The 21,802-nt window shown below is 43.3% G+C and overlaps 1 protein-coding gene across 3 annotated transcripts; it reads right to left on the bottom strand.

The window, feature by feature from the left end:
* Positions 1–496: 496 nt before the first annotated feature.
* On the bottom strand, positions 497–21,262 carry LOC135555991 (lysophospholipase D GDPD3-like). Of its 3 annotated transcripts, XM_064988838.1 has the most exons (11): positions 20,331–21,262; positions 19,982–20,024; positions 9,170–9,305; positions 8,856–8,901; positions 8,524–8,642; positions 6,716–6,805; positions 6,381–6,514; positions 6,031–6,090; positions 5,864–5,915; positions 1,835–1,877; positions 1,117–1,238 (listed from the first exon to the last, which is right to left on the bottom strand). In XM_064988838.1, exons 1-11 carry the CDS (start codon positions 20,467–20,469, stop codon positions 1,216–1,218), a joined length of 885 nt encoding a protein of 294 aa, XP_064844910.1. In that variant the 5' UTR covers positions 20,470–21,262; the 3' UTR covers positions 1,117–1,215. The 3 variants fall into 3 exon arrangements, with proteins under 3 accessions (XP_064844909.1, XP_064844911.1, XP_064844910.1); XM_064988837.1 differs by lacking the exon at positions 1,835–1,877 and having other exon boundaries at positions 497–1,238; positions 20,331–21,254; XM_064988839.1 differs by lacking the exons at positions 1,835–1,877; positions 6,716–6,805 and having other exon boundaries at positions 497–1,238; positions 20,331–21,259.
* Between the last annotated feature and the right edge of the window lie 540 nt (positions 21,263–21,802).

The following is a 21,802-nucleotide window of genomic DNA, read 5'->3' as shown; positions in this document are numbered from 1 at the left end:
TCTCAGCCTCCAGTATTTATGTTGCAGTAGAAAATTACATTAGCTAAAGGTCTGACTTGAACTTAACGCTCAAGTCTGATATTCTTATCTAGATTTAGATTAACCAGTCCAGTGCCCTGTGTTTCCAGCTCTTATTCATTGTGGCTGCTGTGTGTGTCACATAAGCTCTATTTCTCCGAAGTCTAAAGGACAAGGTCTTTATAATCTTTTACCATGTCTGTGTTTGAATGTATCCACTTATTCCATTAATCCACTTATTCCATTAACCTATTTGTTATACTGCATGCAACACACAGAGAACCAGGTCAGGAAAGTGCAGCCTTTGTTTCCCACTGAGACCTGACTGGCTGGTAATTGTTAAGAAATGTGAGTGGACTTTGATCATTTCCTGGGCCGAGAGAATGAGGAAGTGAAACAAGTAAATACATAAATACTGTGTGTGTATGTGTTTTGGAAGCTGTTATTTTCCAGTGGTATAAACAAATGGAGTCTGGTCTTGAGAACTTAAAACTATACAAGTATTTATTTAAATCATCTTTGCAATGATAAACATATAATTTGTATAGCCTGTCATAAAGACCCCAAAAGTCCGTTCCATTATGTAAACGTCATAATACCATGGGAAATCGTCAAGGATATAGAATTAAAGAAATCCCCTTTCCCCCAACAACATCCAGACGGCCACTGATAGATCCATTAGGGTTTGGGAAGGTTGCAGAGAGGTTGCAGAGAGAGGTGAACAGTGTCAATATATGATCACAATCCATTAACCAAAAGGCAGTAAGTGTAAGTGACATCTTTTTGAGTAGATGGAATGAAGTTGCCTAAAGACATTGATCAGAGATTGGTTTAGTGTTTTCCCTCTATTGGTTAAGGTTGGGATTTGGGAAAGGTACGCTGGTCTTGGATCTGTGCTTTTCAGGCAACTTCCTTACAGAGCTGTCCTTTTGCTCATTGGTGGAGACCGGAGTTGTGAAGGAAAATTGCGATTTAAGTGTGATTTTTTCAGTGATAAACAACGCACGAGTGGTGGTCTCTTGATAGGTAGCTCGAGCTATCAGTTAAGAACCCTGTTTGTGAATCAGTAGTGTGATTGGAGGTTTGGGCTGTCAGTCTTGACTCCTGTGTCTGTGTAGGTAGTCAGTCAGGAGGGTGGGGTAGTCTGTCATGACGCCTGTGGCTCCTGCTTCGAACGCCGCCTCAATGTCCGGATCCTCATTGCAGACGAACAGGTGCACCTGAGGACAGAGAGGGCCAGACGTCAGTTATCCCACATACTACAGATTACTATAAAATACTACAGTACTTACTATAGAATTGTATCGTAAACTTTTGTTTACTGTAGAATACTGTACTACGCACTGTAGTATCCCTCGATCATGTGTAGTACCTTTACTTTATAATGTTGTAGTATAGTATAGAATACTATAGCAAATACTACAGTATTATCCGTAAAAATAAGCACTGTAGTAAATACTACAGTAATGTCCGCAAAAACACAACACTTTTTTAAAACTATAGTAAATACCATTTTTGTATTTAAGCTTTATTTTGAAAAGGAGTCAATGCTGAGACCAAAGTCCCTTTTCCAGATGAGCCCTGTATAAGCACCACAATACACAACCAAACACATTAAACTACACGTTCATATACAGGTTATTATACACAACAATACACAAAAAGCTAAACAAAAAAAACAGACGCAGTCTTCAGTAAAAATGTTCCCTAACAAACAACCGCTTGAAATGCCATAGCGGCACCAATTCCTCAAAATTTTAAATGTATTGTAGATCATTCCACAAGTAAGGTGCAAGGTAATTAAAGGCTGATTTACCTAACTCTCTGGATACCAAAGGAGTCTCCTGAGTTAACCAACCCTGTGAACGAACGGGTTTGATAACTTATCATTTTAAATCTTAACAGTGATGTTAGGTAAGTCGGAAGTTTCTGGAGCAGGGCTTTGTAAACAAAAAGAGCGTAATGATGTGATTTACGTGACTTCAAAGAGGTGATGAGGAACTACAGTATTGAAATTTGCATATACCCGCCCCCATTCCCCTCACCCATATCCCATTTTGTGCCACCCATACAGTGCATTTAGAAAGTATTCAGGCCCCTTCTGTCGATCTGTCTCATCATATTCTCTGCTGTCACTGTGCTTCTTCTGCTTTAGCCAACACCCGCCTAGCAGTTGTTTTGGCGGTGTCGGAACTGTGTTAGAACTGTCAAATCCACAAGCAGCTCCTGGCATTATACCTAAAGTGGACCTATGAGCGTCATTATATCTATATAGCCTACACTTCCTTGTTCTGAACTTCTAAAGCGAGTGGGAGGGGTGTGGCTTTGTGACAATAATCAAGAGCAGCTGCTCACCTATTTGACAGCTCCAACATAGATACACCTCTGACACCACCAAAACATCAGCAATGCAGCTATCGCCAGTTAACGCTTGATCTGATTGAATCTAGGCCTTAAGCTATATTTCAAATGAGTACCTATCATACATGTTCCCCTGAATCGACACCAACCCTATTAATTTCTATTACAGGCCTCCAGACTATCATTTTTCACTGGTGCCACTTACTTTTACAGTTGGTGGCACCAGCCCATGATTTGGTCGGACTCAAATCCCGAGTATTCATCTTATAAGTCATTCGTAGTGCTTTCTTAAGAAGAAGAATAAAGAGACTACTGATGTATTCACATCAAAGCAAAATCTGGAACCCCACAAATCAGCCGGGCTAGACAATCTGGACCCTTCCTTTCTAAAATGATCTGCCGAAATTGTTGCAACCCCTATTACTAGCCTGTTCAAACTCTCTTTCGTGTCATCTGAGATTCCCAAAGATTGGAAAGCAGCTGCGGTCATCCCCCTCTTCAAAGGGGGGGACACTCTTGACCCAAACTGCTACAGACCTATATCTATCCTACCCTGCCTTTCTAAGGTCTTCGAAAGCCAAGTTAACAAACAGATCACTGACCATTTCGAATCCCACGTGCCTTCTCCGCTATGCAATCTGGTTTCAGAGCTGGTCATGGATGCACCTCAGCCACCCTCAAGGTTCTAAACGAGATCTTAACCATCATCAATAAGAAACAATACTGTGCAACCGTATTCATTGACCTGGCCAAGGCTTTCGACTCTGCCAATCACCACATCCTCATCGGCAGACTCAACAGCCTTGGTTTCGCAAATGATTGCCTCGCCTGGTTCACCAACTACTTCTCCGACAGAGTTCAGTGTGTCAAATCTGAGGGCCTGTTGTCCGGGCCTCTGGCAGTCTCTATGGGGGTGCCACAAGGTTAAATTCTTGGGCCGACTCTCTTCTCTGTTATATATCAATGATGTCGCTCTTGCTGCTGGTTAGTCTCTGATCCAACTCTACGCAGACGACACCATTCTGTATACTTCTGGTCCTTCTTTGGACACTGTGTTAACAACCCTCCAGACGAGCTTCATTGCCATACAACTCTCCTTCCGTGGCCTCCAACTGCTCCTAAATACAAATAAAACTAAATGCATGCTCTTCAACCAATCGCTGCCTGAAACTGGGAACACTTATCTCCCTCACTAGCTTTAAGCACCAGCTGTCAGAGCAGCTCACAGATCACTGCACCTGTACATAGCCCTTCTATAAATAGCCCAAACAACTACCTCTTCCCCCTACTGTATTTATTTATTCATTTTGCTCCTTTGCACCCCAGTATTTCTACTTTGCACACTCATCTACTGTCAAATCTACCATTCCAGTGTTTTAATTGCTATATGGTATTTACTTTGCCACCATGGCCTATTTATTGCCTTTACCTCCCATCTCACCTCATTTGCTCACATTGTATATAGACTTATTTTTCTACTGTATTATTGGCTGTATGTTTGTTTTACTCCATGTGTAACTCTGTGTTGTTATATGTGTCGAACTGCTTTGCTTTATCTTGGCCAGGTCGCAGTTGTAAATGAGAACTTGTTCTCAACTTGCCTACCTGGTTAAATAAAGGTGAAATAAAAATACATTTAATAAAAATACATTTAATTTAATGCATGTTTCAATATATTTTTATGTGCTAATCCAGTGAATATCATGAATTTTGGGTTAAAAATGACACTATAGTTGCTATAGTTTTGAGACTCCAGAATTTACGGATTTATTTTTGTTCAATAGAGAGGAGTTACATACATATTTATGTGCAGTAACTAATATCCCATGCTAATTAATGTGGGGTACAACACTTGTAGAAGTGGAAACAAATGAAAAAGCACATTAACTACATTTCTAACTCTAAATATATTACGTAATGCTAGTAGCTAAGTATTCATCCAACATTAAATGTTATGTGCTAAAAAATGTATGTCTCCATATCTCAAAGCCATATCAAATACCTTGGATGTAAAATAGTTGCGTTTGAGCTGAATATTGAGAGTTGAGAAATAAATAATTATACCTACAGAAAGCTGAGACCCTCCTCTCTTCGACAGGGACAAAGGGGATGAAGCTAGTTGTACGTTTAGAAATAATTTCTCTCGAGCGCATGGGGAGTGAGGTGAGTGGCTCGCTTATTGCAGCAGCAGGCCCCAGGGAGGTAACAGGCACATTGGGAGGACAGACACTTTCATTACAGGAATTATGAGGATAATGCACTTTACTGTTTGACCAAATCCTGGTTTCACATGCTGACCAGACTGGACACGTCGCGTGCGCGAGCTAAATAAATACATTTATTCGAAAATTTAGAAATCCATGCTATTCAACTATTGCACCCACACTGCTCGCGCGCGCCAACGAACGTCTGTGATGCCAAGGGCTAAAATAGAACTCCTTTCTATTTCTGATGCAGATTGCACTGAGAATCCTGCCTCTGCCATCTCCTCATTAGTTTATAGAAGCAGGTACCTACGTGCCATCTCCTCATTTGTTATACCCACGTGGGTGATTGAAAGACGAACTGTTTTGCCGGTCGTCGTGGTAATACTATGAAAGTTTAGATGCCAATCACCATATAATTTCAAAGATGAAAAGGCCTGGAAGGAGGAGAGATGACTAGAAACGATTCGGTTGGCCGTTTTATGTGTGGATTAATTGTCGAAGTAGAGGACCTTGAGCATTTCAGGTAACATAACAACTCAATGTTTATATCCCAGGACAAATGAGCAAGCTATCTAAATAGGACAAATTAGCTAGCAAGTGCAAGCTAACTAGCTAAAAAATGCCATACATGTTTAATTCTTTTCGACCTTTCCCCAAATTAATGTCATTGGTTCAGAGATTGTTTTTATATCTTAACCTGCGTGTCTTGATTGCTTCTGGTGTAGGGGGAAAAAATACATTTATGCACGATAGCGCCGATTTCGGTTCCGTGTCAGCCACCCAAAAAATATGAAGTGTTGAGTGAGGTAACAAATTTCCATTTTTTACATCCCATGATCTTGGCTGTCTAACTGATAACAGAGTCGGAGCAGGTCTCTTTGCTGATGTCGCGTTTGACTTTGAATGTGAGTTTGCCTCAGTCTATCAGAAAACTGGGCCGGCCCATCTTGGTAGGGGGGGGGGGGGGGGGCGGCCATTGCCCACTGATCATCCAAAAGCCCATCATAGATCAGTATAACAGGGAAATTCCACTAAAATCGGGCTGGATTGAACCCCCTTCTAGGTTTGCCCCTTGCGTTACACACTCACAGTGTCTACAGTTCTTAAAGGGCTGGATAAGGGAAAGTGGGCTGTAACAGGAGCTCTGCTGAGCCTACTGAAGGCCATGACATACTGAAGTGGTAGAAGTTAGCAGAAGGGGCTCGGAAGTGATGGAAGTAACAAATATGATGATAAAGATGCTAACAGTAATGATGATTATGACGGTTGCTCTCTACCTGAATTCCTCTGTTGGCCAGATGTTTGAATAGACTCTTCTTCATCGTTAATCTGGAACAACATGAAACATTTTCAGGTGGTTTAATCTTTTATCAAAGCTTGTATATGGTCTGTTGCTTTTAGTAGGGAAACGGAACTGCTTTGTTACTGTAGTAAATGTACCCACTTCTCTATCAGATAGATGACCATTCTGTTCTTCAGAAGACGCTCCTCAGGAATATATGTCCTGCACCAAACAGAATGAGATTAGATACAGTTACAATTTACGACACGGGCGCACACACACAGGGCTGCCAGACAGAAAGAACAGTAGAAAGCTCTCTGTCACCACACATCCGTGTGCACCTATACTCAAAGATAAACACATGAAAACACACATCCATGCACAGACATAACAGATGATGCTGAAGTCAGATGATGGTGAAGGCAGATAGGTACTGTATCAGCACATGAACTTTGGAACCAATAAGCAAAAAAACACACACGGCCCGTGCCCGCACACACACACACACAAACCTGTTGATAATGCGGGGGAGGTAGAACTGCAAGAAGCTCTCTCCCAGAGGTACAAAGGGCAGCAGGCCGCTGTAGTAAAGGAGGAGCAGCTGTAGCCCTCTTCTCATGCTGAAACTATAGGGCATGGTGGAGTTCTACAAGGAGAGAGGGAGAGCAGAGCGAGAGGGAGGAGAGAGGTGAGTGAGAGATGGAGGAATGGGCTTAGAAGAGAGCAGGATGGACAGGGAAGAGAGAGAGGGTGGGTTGAGAGAGTGCAAGAAAAAATCTCTCTCCCTAGGACAGGAGTTAGAGACCGCTGTTTCAGTGTTTTGCATCTCCCCCTAGATGACACTTACAGTTCTGCGGCACTTTTTCATAATGGTAGAGTCTACAGTCGCCCACACTGTGAGGTTCTCTCTATCATACTGTTTCACTATGTTGGACACCTGAGAGAGACAGAAGAAGGTATGGAGAGAGAGACAGAAGAAGGTATGGAGAGAGAGAGAGAGAGAGAGAGAGATGTTTGGAGACCGGTGAGGAGAGTTATTCGAGTTTTTCTTTGCCTGCGACTTAGCCATTCAGCTAATCTGTGAAACCTATTGTTATTCGTACAAAATTGTTTCCCTGACATGGTCAAATAACTCAAGCATAGATTGGTAACTTTTCTTCTAATTTGGCACACGGAAACTGATTGGCCTATAGGTGGCACTGTTATAAACGGTCTCACTTAAACCCTCTTAAACCCTCATATCCACTGCCCTGTTTGACCTAAGTGTCTTTCCTCATGCTGAACAAATTTGCCACAAGGACCCACAAGGCCTGTCAGGATATTTTTGTTCATCCATCTTGGGAATTTTGGAAAACCTTCGAAAAATGCATTGTCATGAACAACAAGTCCAAATAACGCCGAGCTCGAGGATTGGTTAATGACCAATCAAAAATCAGATTTTACGTGTCCATTTAAATCCTTTGTAAACCCACTTCACAATGGCCTATCAACTTGAAACTGCTATCATGGACGTCTCTAAGATGAACCACAATGAAATTGGCATTGATTACTCAAAAAACAAGGTAACTATTAACAACTCATTCTTTGCACATGTAACACTTATGCTCAAAATCATCTGCAATCATCTTCTCCTCATGAAAACCAGTAGCATCCCACCCTGCATCCCCCTGCTGGCTTGCTATTCGTATAACAGAGAACTATTCTGATGCTTGTTCCTGGTTTGTCCCTGGATGGGAGACCAGATGCTGCTGGAAGTGGTGTTGAAGGGCCAGTAGGAGGCACCCTTTCCTCTGATCAAGGGCAGTGATTGGGGACATTCCCGTGTAGGGTGCTGTCTTTCGGATGGGACGTTAAACGGGTGTCCTGACTCGGTGGTCACAAAAGATCCATGGCACTTAGGGGTGTTAACCCCAGTGTCCTGGCTAAATTCAAAATCTTGCCACCTAATCATGTCCAGCTCACAATTGGCTAATTCATCTCCTCGCCCCTGTAACTATTCCCCAGGTTGTTGATGAGAATGTTCTCAGTCAACTTACCTGGTAAAATAAGCGTTAAAAGAATGAACCTTAAGTCAGATTCAGTCCAGATTTTGTACTTAGACTCATTACATCTGTCTTTAATGGTTTTAGTTGTTGTATTCAAATATGGCTGCACTGTACCTATAAATGCATGTTAGCATATATGCTAATGATAAAAATACTTTAAAAATATTATTCTTACGAACCATGGTAATGCTTTCACTGATTGCACATTTTACTTTGAGCCTTTATTTAACTAGGCAAGTCAGTTAAGAACAAAATTCTTATTTACAATGACGGCCTACCCCGGCCAAACCCGGAAGCTGGGCCAATTGTGCCTGGATTCGAACCAGGGACTGCAGTGACACCTCTTGTACTGAGATGCAGTGCCTTAGTCCGTTGCACCACTCAGGAGCTTGCACATAAATATAGTTCCTACATGATACAGTGCTTGCTTTGTTATCCAACTATTTTGTCTCCTTTCTGTCATCCTGTGAACCCGTTCATTGTTGCTCGCAGACATATTCATAAAGTATATTCTGTAAATAAAGCGGGGTCACTTTAAAACAATGTAAAGTGTAAAGTTGAAATTTGATTTAAAAAGTTGGATTTGATTAAATTCAGCTTAGTCCTGTACTTTCTCCATCAGCAAGCTGTTGTCCTCTTTGATCTCGATGTTGACTGGCATCTTAGGAAACTTCCTGAACACTTCCTCCAACAGGGTGAACTTCCTGTCTGTACCAGTGCTGTAGTGGCCTGGTGTGGGAACGGAAGGAAGAAAGGGAGAGGATGGGAGGGAGAAGGGTGAGGTAGTGAGTGTCATCATAATTCACACACACACATGGACACATATACGCACACATTGGTGCGAAACCTCACAAGGAGCTTTTGTCTATGCCATCGACCCACTTCTGTCAGAGAAGGCCATGTAGTGCGCGTGTGTATGTGTTACAGTGGATACCTGGATACCTGCATAAAACGTGACCTCCAGTCTGTCCTTTTGCAGGGGTAACTCCTGAAAAGAAAACACAATTAGTATTGTATAATACAAAATAAATGAACTGTCTCATTACTGACTTAAGTTGTATGGAACCGCTTATAAAAGCTCATAAACACTTAAGTTGTATGGAACAGATTAAAAAGGGGGGCCTACATGTACACATATTATAGTATATACACATTCAGGTCAGAGTAGCTAAGGTAACACAAAGAGCGTTCAAGCAACAATCAAGGGGAGTTTAACATTGTATTTATATGGTTTTAATATACATTTGACCTCTGACCTCTAGGTTTAGGGAGGAGATGGTGACATCATGGCCGGTCTGCCTCAGGAGGTTTTCATCATGTGACACGACCACATGACCATCCCGGGTCAGGTGACAATCCAGTTCCAGCATTCCTGTACCCTGCTCCACTGCACTGAAGGTGGGGAGGGGGGGATTAAATGCTGACACCCGCATAGCTGTTGATTTGATGGTGTCTTAGGTGGAACTGCGTTAGAGCTGGCTCCCGGCATCATTATATTGTGGACACTGGCACATTAGTACAGTTCCAATACTAGAATGTGTGATACAATCTACATATCGATTAGGTTGAAATATTTTGTTTAATGATTTTCAATATGAGTTTCATTATTTCTATACAGCCTACACTTTTTAGTTCTGAACTTCTAACATGAGTGGGACGGGTGTGGCTTTGTGACAATGTCCACACGAGCAGCTGCTCACCGATTTGAAACACCGCCAAAACATTTACATAAGTACTGTATTCACACCCCGAAGTCAATTAGATGATAATGCCGGTGTTTGGAGGGTATATTGGCATGGGTGTTTGTCGAGGACCGGCAAACTGTGCCAATGTATCCTCCAAACACTGGCTTCGAGGGCATTATCCCTTTTATACAACGGGTTACCAACATATTCAAATAATGATTGACATATTTTCATTACAAAAATTATTTTGATTAATTTATTCATACTATTTGATCCGTCCACAAGATATAGTCCCGACACAAATCTAGGGTTGCTATCGGTTTGGTTGCCAGAGACTCAACCCAGTTGTTCAGTCTATTTGTTCCAAATTGTTCTAGTCGTTCGTTCTAAATGTTCCATTACCATAGTGGCTGGCAACATTCTTATCCCTTGCATTCTAGCTAGCCTACTACGGCTAATTTACAGTCATCTCAAACAGTGCAGCCAGAATAATAGCAAATTAGCTTAATTTGCATTTGTTTAAGTTGCTTTCTAGTGTCATTTATTTGTATTTGTTGAAAACAAAATGTTAATCAAAAAAAAAACGTGAGATAATGTCTAGATGCTTTTTATAGTAGAGATCAAGTTTATAAATTGCATGGCCCAGTTGAGACAGTGGATTGCGCAGCCAGATGGAACAGAGTAAATAGGCATTTTAACATCATAGATTTAACTGGTGGTAACATATGGAATAGACACTGGATTGAATGAGGTTTTAACCAATCAGCATTCAGGATTCAAATCAAATCAAATGTTATTTGTCACATGCGCCAAATACAACATGTGTAGACCTTGCCGTGAAATGCTTACTTACAAAGCCCTTCACCAACAATGCAGTTCAAGAAATAGAGTTAAGAAAATAGACTAAATAAGCTAAAGTAAAAAATTAAAAACACAATAAATAACAATAATGAGGCTATATGTAGGGGGTGTACTGGTACCGAGTCAATGCATGGGGGTACAGGTTAGTCAAGGTAATTTGTACATGTACAGTGGGGCAAAAAAGCATTTAGTCAGCCACCAATTGTGCAAGTTCTCTCAATTAAAAAGATGAGAGAGGCCTGTAATTTTCATCATAGGTACACTTCAACTATGACAGACAAAATGAGGGAAAAAAAATCCAGAAAATCACATTGTAGGATTTTTAATGAATTTATTTGCAAATTATGGTGGAAAATAAGTTTTTTTCAATAACAAAAGTTTATCTCAATACTTTGTTATATACCCTTTGTTGGCAATGACAGAGTTCAAACGTTTTATGTAAGTCTTCACAAGGTTTTTACACACTGTTGCTGGTTTTTGCCCATTCCACCATGCAGATCTCCTCTAGAGCAGTGATTTTTTGGGGCTGTTGCTGGGCAACACGGACTTTCAACTCCCTCCAAAGATTTTCTCTGGGGTTGAGATCTGGAGACTGGCTAGGCCACTCCAGGACCTTGAAATGCTTCTTACGAAGCCACTCCTTCGTTGCCCGGGCGGTGTGTTTGGGATCATTGTCATGCTGAAAGACCCAGCCACGTTTCCTCTTCAATGCCCTTGCTGATAGGTGGTGTTCACTCAAAATCTCACGATACATGGCCCCATTCATTCTTTCCTTTACACTGATCAGTCGTCCTGGTCCCTTTGCAGAAAAACAGCCCCAAAGCATGATATTTCCACCCCCATGCTTCACAGTAGGTATGGTGATCTTTGGATTTAACTCAGCATTCTTTGTCCTCCAAACATGACGACTTGAGTTTTTACCAAAAAAGTTATATTTTGGTTTCATCTGACCATATGACATTCTCCCAATCTTCTTCTGCATCATCCAAATGCTCTCTAGCAAATTTCAGACGGGCCTGGAAATGTACTGGCTTAAGCAGGGGGACACGTCTGGCACTGCAGGATTTGAGTCCCTGGCGGCGTAGGATGTTACTGATGGTAGGCTTTGTTACTTTGGTCCCAGCTCTCTGCAGGTCATTCACTAGGTCCCCCATGTGGTTCTGGGATTTTTGTGGGCCTACCTATGATGAAAATTACAAGCCTCTCATCTTTTTAAGTGGGAGAACTTGCACAATTGGTGGCTGACTAAATACTTTTTTGCCCCACTGTAGGTAGGGGTAAAGTGACTATGCATAGATAATAAAACAGCGAGTAGCATCAGTGTAGAAACAAAAGTTGGGTGACTGGAGTCTTTGACAATGTTTTGGGCCTTCCTCTGACACCACCTAGTAAATAGGTCCTGGATGGCAGGAAGCTTGGCCCCAGGGATGTACTGGGCCATACGCACTACCCTCTGTAGCGCCTTACGGCCGGATGCCAAGCAGTTGCCATACCAGGCAGTGATGCAACCGGTCAAGATGCTCTCTGTGGTGCAGCTGTAGAACTTTTTGAGAATCTGGTAACCCATGCCAAATCTTTTCAGTCTCCTGAGGGGGAAAAGGTGTTGTCGTGCCCTTTTCACGATTGTCTTGGTGTGTTTGGACGATGATAGTGTGTTGGTGATGTGGACACCAAGGAACTTTAAAGTCTCGACCCGCTCCACTACAGCCCGTTGATGTTAATGGGGGCCTGTTTGGCCCTCCTTTCCCTGTAGTCCACGATCAGCACACATTGAGGGAGAGGTTGTTGTCCTGGCTCCACACTGCCAGGTATCTGACCTCCTCCCTATAGGCTGTCTCATCGTTGTTGGTGATCTGGCCTACCACTGTTGTGTCGTCAGCAACTTAACAGTGGTGTTGGAGTTGTGCTTGGCCACACAGTCGTGGGTGAACATGGAGTACAGGAGGGGACTCATCATGACAGATGTGTTGTTGCTTACCCTTAGTCCAGGATCCAGTTGCAGAGGCAGGTGTTTAGTCCCAGCTTTGTGGGCACTATGGTGTTGAACGCTGAGCTGTAGTCGATGAACAGCATTCTCACATAGGTGTTCCTTTTGTCCAGGTGGTAAAGAGCAGTGTGGAGTGCGATTGAGATTGCGTCATCAGTGGATCTGTTGGGGGTGGTATGCGAATTGAAGTGGGTCTAAGTTTTCCGGGATGATGGTGTTGTGAGCCATGATCAGCCTTTTAAAGCACTTAATGGCCATCAACGTGAGTGCTAAGGGGCAGTAGTATTTTAGGCAGGTTACCTTCGCTTTCTTGGGCACAGGGACTATGGTGGTCTGCTTGAAACATGTAGGTATTACAGACTCGATCAGGGAGAGGTTGAAAATGTCAGTGAAGACACTTTCCAGTTGTTCCAGGCATGCTCTTAGTCCAGGTAATCCGTCAGGCCCTGCAGCTTTGTGAATGTTGACCTGTTTAAAAGGTCTTGCTCACATCGACTACGGAGAGCGTGATCACATAGTCGTCCGGAACAGCTAGTGCTCTCATGCATGCTCCGGGGTTGCTTGCCTCGAAGCGAGCATAAAAGGCATTTAGCTTGTCTGGTAGGCTCGCGTCAATGAGCAGCTAGCGGCTGGGTTTACATTTGTAGTCTGTACTAGTTTTTAAGCCCTGCCAAATCCGAGGAGCTTCAGAGCCGGTGTAGTAGGACTCAATCTTAGTCCTGTATTGATGCTTTGGCTATTTGATGGTTCGTCTGAGTGCATAGTGGGATTTCTTATAAGAGTCCAGATTAGTGTTCTGCTCCTTGAAAGCGGAAGCTCTAGCCTTTAGCTCAGTGCGGATGTTGCCTGTAATACATGGCTTCTGGTGGGGATATGTACGAACGATCACTGTGGGGGACGATGTCGTAGATGCACTTATTGATGAAGCCGGTGACTGAGGTGGTATGCTCCTTAATGCCATTGGATGAATCCCAGATCATATTCCAGTCTGTGCTAACAAAACAGTCCTGTGGCGTATCATCCGTGTCATCTGACCACTTCCGTATTAAGTGAGTCAATGGTACTTCCTGCTTTAGTTTTTGCTTGTAAGCAGGAATCAGAAGGATAGCATTATGGTCAGATTTGCCAAATGGAGGGTGAGGGAGAGCTTTGTATGCATCTCTGTGTGTGGAGTAAAGGTGCTCTAGATTTCTTTTCCCTCTGGTTGCACATGTGACATGATGGTAGAAATTAGCGCAGTTTATAGATGAGCATTTTCTTGTTTGCTTATGGCCTTATACAGCTCATTGAGAGCGGTCTTAGTGCCAGCATAAGTTTGTGTTGGTAAATAGACAGCTACAAATAATAGAGATGCAAACTCTTTGTAGAAAGTGTGGTCTACGACTTATCATGAGGTACTTTACCTCAGGCAAGCAATACCTTGAGACGTCTTCACTATTAGACATTGCGCACCAGCTATTATTGACAAATAGACACACCTCTCAAAGTTCTGTCCTGCCGATCCACGGAAAACCCAGTCATCTCTATATTATCGGTGTCGTCGTTCAGCCATGACTATATATTAGACCCACCTGTTGTATAATACACTGTAGAAGAACCTTTGGCATCGATTACAGCTGTGAGTCTTTCTGGGTAAGTCTCTAAGAGCTTTCCACACCTGGATTGTGCAACATTTGCCCATTATTCTTTTCAAAATTCTTCAAACAGTCAAATTTGCTTTAGATTAAGAGTTAAGCCAAAACTGTAACTCAGCCACTCAGGAACATTCACTGTCTCTTGGTAAGCAACTCCAGTGTAGATTTGGCATTATGTTTTAGGTTATTGTCCTGCTGAAAGGTGAATTATCTCCCAGTGTCTGGTGGAAAGTAAACTGAAACAGGTTTTGCCTTTGCTTAGTTCCGTTCTGTATATTTTTTACCCTGAAAATCTCCCCTGTCCTTAACGATTACAAGCATACCCATGACATAATGCAGCCACCGCTATGCTTGAAAATATGGAGAGTGGTTCTCAATGTGTTGTATTGGATTTGCCACAAACATAACAGTTAGTATTCAGGACAAAAAGTGAATAGCTTTGCCACATTTTTTGCAGAATTACTTTATTGCCTTGTTGCAAAACAGGATGCATGTTTTGGAATATTTTTTTATTATGTAAAGGCTTCCTTCTTTTCACTCTGTCAATTAGGTTAGTATTGTGGAGTAACTACAATGTTGTTGATCCATCCTCAGTTTTCTCCTATTACAGCCATTAAACTCTGTAACTATTTTAAAGTCACTCATGGTGAAATCCCTGAGCGGTTTCCTTCCTCTCTGGCAACTGGATCTTTGTAGTGACTGGGTGTATTGATACACGGGGCTCTATTTTAACAAATCTAACGCAATGGTCCATCTAAGCGTTGGCCGTAGCGCTGTAGGTTCGGGGCTGTGTCAGAAATATTTTTGATATTTTCACAACCATAATTATCGGTGCAGTTGCTGCCGTTGGCACGAAAGGGCTGGGTTTTGATGAATATACAAGTTGTTTGTGTGTCGAGGCTTGGTCCTTCAATGGCCAATCATATTGCGCTCCATGGCTAAACATGTGGTTGCTTCAAATTGTGTATTTGCACCCTGGTCTCAGAGCATTTCATATTATTCTGTACGTATGACACATTACATTTCATATGGTATGTATTCATTTGTGGTTGTCCATCATCCATTTCGTATGATATGTTATGAATTACAATTGTTATAGGTTACAAATTGCAACGCGTACAATATGTTAAGAATTGCAATTGGTATAATATATTACAAATTTTCCTGTAAACGTATGATATGTTTTGAATTTCAATTTGTTGTGGCTAGCATTAGCTTGGTGGCTAATGCGAACTTTACCTAGGGGTTAAGATTAAGGTTATGAGTTAAATTAAAGGATTATGGTTAGGAGAAGAGCTAGCTAAAAGGGTTAAGGTTATGGGAAGGGTTAGCTAACATGCTAAGTTGTTGCAAAGTAGCTGACACAAAAATGAAGTAGTTACAAAGTTGCTAATTAGCTAAAATGATCAAGTTGTCCGTAATGAGATTTGAGCACGCAACCTTGGAGTTGAAAGACGTTTGCGTTTTACTTGCCCCTTTCAATAATCTAAAAGTACAAACAAATTCTAATGGACATTTTTTCACATTGTTGGTTTCAATTCAGTTTTGCTCTTCACTGACTCCAGAACCAGCAGCACAGGGCCAAACAGGTGTTGTATATCGCTTCCCTCCTTCAGAGGGCAGTAGATATTAGTTATAACGTTAAGTTCCCTTTCAGTCAGTACTCTCCGTACTACACAAGTATGGGGAACTAGAATCCAAACCCAAGCCAGGCCCAATGGATACCAAATGAAATGTCCCATGGCAGACCACCGAGTGATCTGGGTATTGCACACACTGCGTGCTGCCTAATGACCCTCTACTCTCCGAGCTGTAAGCACGCTGTGGGCAAAACTGGGAGCAGTGACATCCAAGAGATAAAACTTCATAAAAGTGTGTGGTGATGCCCAACTCACCGCAGCACAAATATCCTAAACGTTCTTTAAATCACTTCCCTGCGCAGCGGGAGTTGCCACAGGACCACACCCAACAGGCGATTAATCTCCACAAACCAAGGTTGCTTGGGTCAACGGGGAGCCACAAGAATCAACGACAAGCCCCCCCAGGCGCAAAATCGCCAATGTGGGCTGAATCAGCTCCACTGGGGGAAATGTGTAAAGGAGGGTCCAAGGCCACTGGTGCGCCAGTGTGTCTGTTTCCAATGGAGAGCTCGGGTCCCTTCTTGATAAAAACAGTCAACAATGCACATTTTCTTGAGATGCATAAAGATCTACGTCAGCCCTGCCAAACATTTGCCCTTATCTAGGAGACTACCCAGATGTGTAGCCTCCACTGCTGAGAAATAGGGTCCCACCTGAATAAAAGATCTGCACCCAAAATGAGGATAGTGGGGAAATATGTGCACTCTGCACCACTGTCCATACCCTTCGAATAGAGTTGCCTTCGGGGGATGCGTCTGTCTTGAACACCTTTCGGGATACAACTCAGCCTATGGGAGCCCCCTGACAATAGCAGAGGGTCCCACCACCAGGCCTGAACCCATTGGCCTAACAGGGACACCCGAAGCAACAGCTTAGGCTGTGAGATGCATCAAGGTGAGTGGCTAGCACTTAGCACTGGAAGGGCCGCATCAACAGTAGCCGAAGGGGAACGACTTCCATTACAGAAGCCAAAATTTGGCTAAGCAGAGCTGGAACCCAGACACCCACAATGGGGATATAAAAGTGTGATCCGCAAGTGAGTCTAGCTCGTGACCCAGAAACGGAATGCGCTGAGATGGAGTCAGGTGGCTCTTTTTTGGTTTCTTATGAATCCTAGAGACTGAATATGGGACAGTAGTATGAATGTGTGTAATACCAGCCAATCTGCTGTAATAGCCGGTGGCTCGTGAACATTCAGAATATACTGTATAGACTGAGGTGCTTGCTGAGGGCACGTAGGTCTCGAATGGGATGTACAGTCCCGTCCCTTTTCGGAACAAGGTAATACTATATCTTCAAGATAGGAACCACTCAGATGACCTGCATCTGGAGACAGGAGGATATTTCCTCGCTCAAAACCGGCGCTGGGGACTCGGGAACAGTCGAAGTGAAGATGCTGCAGAAGTGTGGGGAAGCCACAACAAATTGTAGCTTGTACCCCGACATCCCTATTGTCATGATCCAGGGTGACACTACGTATGCACGCCATTGGTCGGTGCAGACAGCGAGCCTCCCGTGAAATACAATCTGAATGCCATCTATTTTTCCACTTCCACCACTTTTGACAGCCCACGAGACTTTGTGTGGGATAATAGCATGGTTGTGTCCAACCCTGCTAATTCCCCTGACTCTGCTACCAACAACCACTTAAAGGGCGAAGTGGGCTCCTGCAAGGGCTGAGGTAGTACCTCATCTGGACTGTAACCAAACGTTGAGGCACTGTTGTTAAAGTAATGTTTTTGTGGAGGGGCGCACTGGTCGCTCACACCTGTGCCAAGGACCATCGTTCTGGGTGTTACCTGAGCCAAGTGCTCAGGGGCTGTTTCCTCACCGGAGGTGCTTGGGGAAATCTACTACATTTCACACGCCAGAAGTTATGCATCCTAGCTGACATAAGGCAAGAAGCTTTTTAGTCTAAGCTAGCTAGCCTTTGACTGCAGCATGGTCCGTTTAGAATAGCCAAGTGACTTAACTCTACATATACCAAACAAGAGAACAACCCAAGCAACTCCACCATGGGACGTCAGGAATAACTATTAATATCTAGCTCGTGGAGGCGAGTTAGCCAATGTGGCTAGCACGCTATGCAGCGCATGTTTAGCTAGCCCGGTCTCGAAAGTCTACTTAGGACCGGATCACCAGGGTGGGAGCAGACCCTTCATCAAAAAAGATTCTGTGAAGAGAGGCAAGCAGTGTTTGACCAAGGCAGACACAGGCGGCGGGGGGGTACCCACCGAACCTGGCCGCCCTCTCTTTGAGTAGCCTCCAGTAACCGGCGACAAGAGCTCATAGGAGCCGGGTTGGGTGCAGGCAGCTACCACATACACCACACCCAGGCAGACAAGATATTTGCTCCAACTATGAGGTTTCTGTGTTATGCACTATAGCCCATTACCATATATATGATTGAATATTATCTGCTGTTGGCTTGTGTGGATGTATGTATGTGTTATGCAACATAGCTGACTTGAAACATTGTTAACAGTTTCAAGGCCATGGGACTTTCTCATGATGGAAAAATACAGAGAAGCATGAAGACAGGAACTGTTCAATGAGTTGGGAGGGGGGCACATTCAGAGAGGGATGTTGCGAGAACAAGCGGTCTTTTGTTAGATAACAGGAGCCAGGTGCGAGATAACGGTATGAGCGCATGGATGTTCTTCGCAGCGACAGTTACTATCAACAGAAGCGCCAAGAGGCGGGGACCCACCTGAGCGCCTGTAATAGGCTGAGCAAGTTTAAACCACGCCCAGTCTCTGTGATAGGCCAACAGACGGGTTGGAACTGTCTATCACAGTATAAAGAATACTGTTTACATACATCTTGTCAGTTCTCTGTTTTTGCCATGCGAGGTGGGACAGAGAGCCCGTATATACGAAAATTGCATTTACCACTTATTGCTTAGCTAATAAAAAAATACATACAATACAATCGGTGACTCATTGTCATATTTATCCTGATACCAGATTCGAATTGACGCAATTCCAACACAACCAAAGACCATCTCCGCGTCCCGCAACTCAGACTCAGCCGAGGTACAGGCAACCGCGAGAGGAAGTCACTATCGGAAACACCAAGGCCCCTCAAGAACGCTACACGATTGTCAAGAGAACCCGCGGCTTGGACTAGCACAACAGTGCCAGCTCCCCTGGGGCAAGACACAGTTAGTGAAACCGTCCCCTAGGCCCACACACAAACTGATTTGAGCGATGGCAGCCAGAGAATGTACAGAGCTGAGACATAGAAGACAACAAACGTGAATTTATTTGTATTAATTTGGGCATGGTTCCGACCCAAGTTAGTTAGCCTTCGTGTTGGTCGTGTTAGCCATCTTGTTCATTGCTACAGCCAGGCAAAGCAATCCATAGAATAACTAACTGGTTTGCACACAACGGATGAGCACCCGATACCACAAAGTGACAGTTTAGTTGGCAAAAAGTCAGCCTCATGTACCAAAGATGTTTGTTTTTGGCATGAATCATTCCTGCTGACATCGATGTGAAGAGCGGAAGAATTGAAGGGTTTCAGAGAGGCCTTGTCAGGCGTGATTTTAGTTCTTCAATCGAAGTCGTGAGTATGACTCACATACAGTTGTGTTGTACCGAGAGTACTGACTGAATGGAAACCTGGTTCAGTCTGCTTTTCACCAAACACAAATTCACCTTTCAGCCGGACAATAACCTAGAAGATAGTGAATCGCAGTGTAGGCTGCCGAGGGAGGGGGGCGGCTCATAATAATGTCGAACGGAATGGTATCAAACACTTTAAAGACGTGGTTTCCATGTGGTTGATACCACTCCATTCCAGCCATTATTATGAGCCATCCTCCCCTCAGCAGCTTCCAATGAGTGAATGTTCCTGAGTGGTCTACTTACGGTTTTGACTTAAATCTGCTTGAAATTCTATGGCGAGACATGAAAATGGCTGTCTGTCTAGCAATGATCAACAACCAAATTGACAGAGCTTGAAGTATTTTTTAAGAGAATAATGGGCAAATATTTCACAATCCAGGTGTGCAGAGCTCTTAAGAGACTTACCCCAAAAGAATCACATCTGTAATTGCTGTTACAGGTGTTTAACATGCATTGACTCGTTTAATAAAAATACAAATAAATGTATTTTGTGTATATCGTTGAAAAACAACATTAAATCCATTTTAACACCACTTTGTAAAACAATCAATGTGAAGAAATCAAATGGGGGTGAATGATAAGCACTGTAACTGATCTGAAGTCAGGTTTGGTTAGGGTTGGTCACTTACTGTGTGAAGGCCTCCATGGTGCTCTCTATTCTCTCGCCACTTCCTGACAACACAGATCAGAAGAAAAGCAGAGAATATCAGTGTCCTATCCAGCTCCAAGACTCTCGCTCTATAAGCCTGCTTTTCCATGATCCCCACGGACTTGAAATGTGGATAGCTCAAATCAGAAAAACTTATTTATCAAGATACAGTGTGACTGGGTCATATCAATAAAGTCACTCAGCCCTCCTGCTTGCAGCTACACCACATGCTCCAAACATTCAACTTCCACTAGTCCAGCCCATTCACATCAATGGTTACAGAGGAAAGGTGAAGAAGGTGACTACTACATCCTTCCACTGTTCCTTACCTCCTCTGTGTGAGATGTGGGTGCAGTGGAAGGCAGCCCGTTTCTTCTTGTGGAGGATCTGAGGGTTCTTCAACAGGTAGAGCGACGTCAGGGTGTAGCCCCCTAGGGCCGGAAGGATAAAGTACAGGGAACTGGCCATAATCAATTCTCCTCCAAAAACAGTCCTCAATAGTGTCCGAAGGCAATTAGGCACAGTATCAAAAGGCAGAGGTCCTTGGATCCTCCTAGATACTCTAACAAATTAATAGGACACCTACAAGTGTCAGGAGTGCTGATGGGAAAAACCTGCCAGAGTTGAGTCCTTGTTTTGCAAGTTGTAATAAAATACTTTGAATAGTTTTCAGCTATCCCCCACCGAGCTGCCACATAGCACTGGTAACTAACAACCGATGAAGGAACCACTCCAAAACCTCTTCGAGTGCATCCAAAGACACTCAAATGACCTGCTCATATTCTAAACTTCACTCGACTGTCTCTTTCACACAAATCTCTTCGCTCTTTCTGTCCTCCACTTTGACTGTGCCTCTTATTCTGATCATTCGGTTTCTCTCTCTGTCAGTCCATTGGTCACCTGTCAGCCTAGAACAGAATGTTGCGACATGGAAAAAACAGGACTTGAAAAACTGGTACAGCCAACGGAGGCAGTTGAAGGAAGTCTCACAAGGTCCCACTCCCATTAGATTCACTCGAATGCCTAGAAAAACTATTACTCATAACCTCACCTGACGCTACTCTCCTTCCCTCCATGGGTTCTGTTTGTAGTCAACCTAACCTCCTTCGCACTCTCCCTCTTTTACCGCTCGCCCCTTCTCCCTCTCACCGTGTAATGGGACCCACACAAAACTGTAAAATCAGTTAATGAAATACTAGTGTCAGTAGGAGCTGGCCTCTCACCTCTCTCTCTCGCTTTCCCTGTGGCCTATATTGTTCTTCGCTCAGGCTTTACTGCCTTTTGTTACACAAACTCCCTCTTTCACCATGTGTGTGATCATGTAAATGATGGAACTATCCTGCATGATGTGGGGCTATAAAATGCACTAAAAGCAAACCTCAAATAACATACATTCATATTCCCACCCATAAATGCAATGATAACAGAAATGGGTGCTACCTCAAGCAACAGATATGAGAGAGCTAACAGTATAGGCTGGTAAAGGGTGTGAGAGCAAGCGTTGCTACATGGCAGGTTTCGATGCCGTCAGGCACCTTTTATTTAACAAAGGATGTGTATGTAAACTCATTATCAGACACAGGCGCACACACACAGACGGTATACTTAACAAAGAATAGGTGTCAAAAGCTATGTAAATGCACTTTCACAAGCAGGCATGCAACTTCAGCAGAATACTGTATACCACAGCGTTGTTTACATCAATAGAAAATGCTGAAAGGTAGCAAACAAGTGACTGAACTAGATAAATCAGAGAGAAGCAACAGCATAGCCTGTATGCCAGAGAAATAATCTTTTCACT

The sequence above is a fragment of the Oncorhynchus masou genome, chromosome 15 (genome assembly GCF_036934945.1).
Source record: "Oncorhynchus masou masou isolate Uvic2021 chromosome 15, UVic_Omas_1.1, whole genome shotgun sequence".
Lineage (NCBI taxonomy): Eukaryota > Metazoa > Chordata > Actinopteri > Salmoniformes > Salmonidae > Oncorhynchus > Oncorhynchus masou.
This window is presented reverse-complemented; position numbering and strand designations above follow the sequence as displayed.

Excerpts from the sequence above, each read along its gene's own strand:
- LOC135555991 (XM_064988837.1), bottom strand. The coding sequence starts at position 20,469 with ATGGCCAGTTCCCTGTACTTTATCCTTCCGGCCCTAGGGGGCTACACC. Across the intron at positions 8,902-9,169 it reads TCTCCTCCCTAAACCTAGAG|GAGTTACCCCTGCAAAAGGA; the intron begins GTCAGAGGTCAA and ends TTTTCTTTTCAG. Across the intron at positions 8,643-8,855 it reads GGAGGTCACGTTTTATGCAG|GCCACTACAGCACTGGTACA; the intron begins GTATCCAGGTAT and ends TTCCCACACCAG.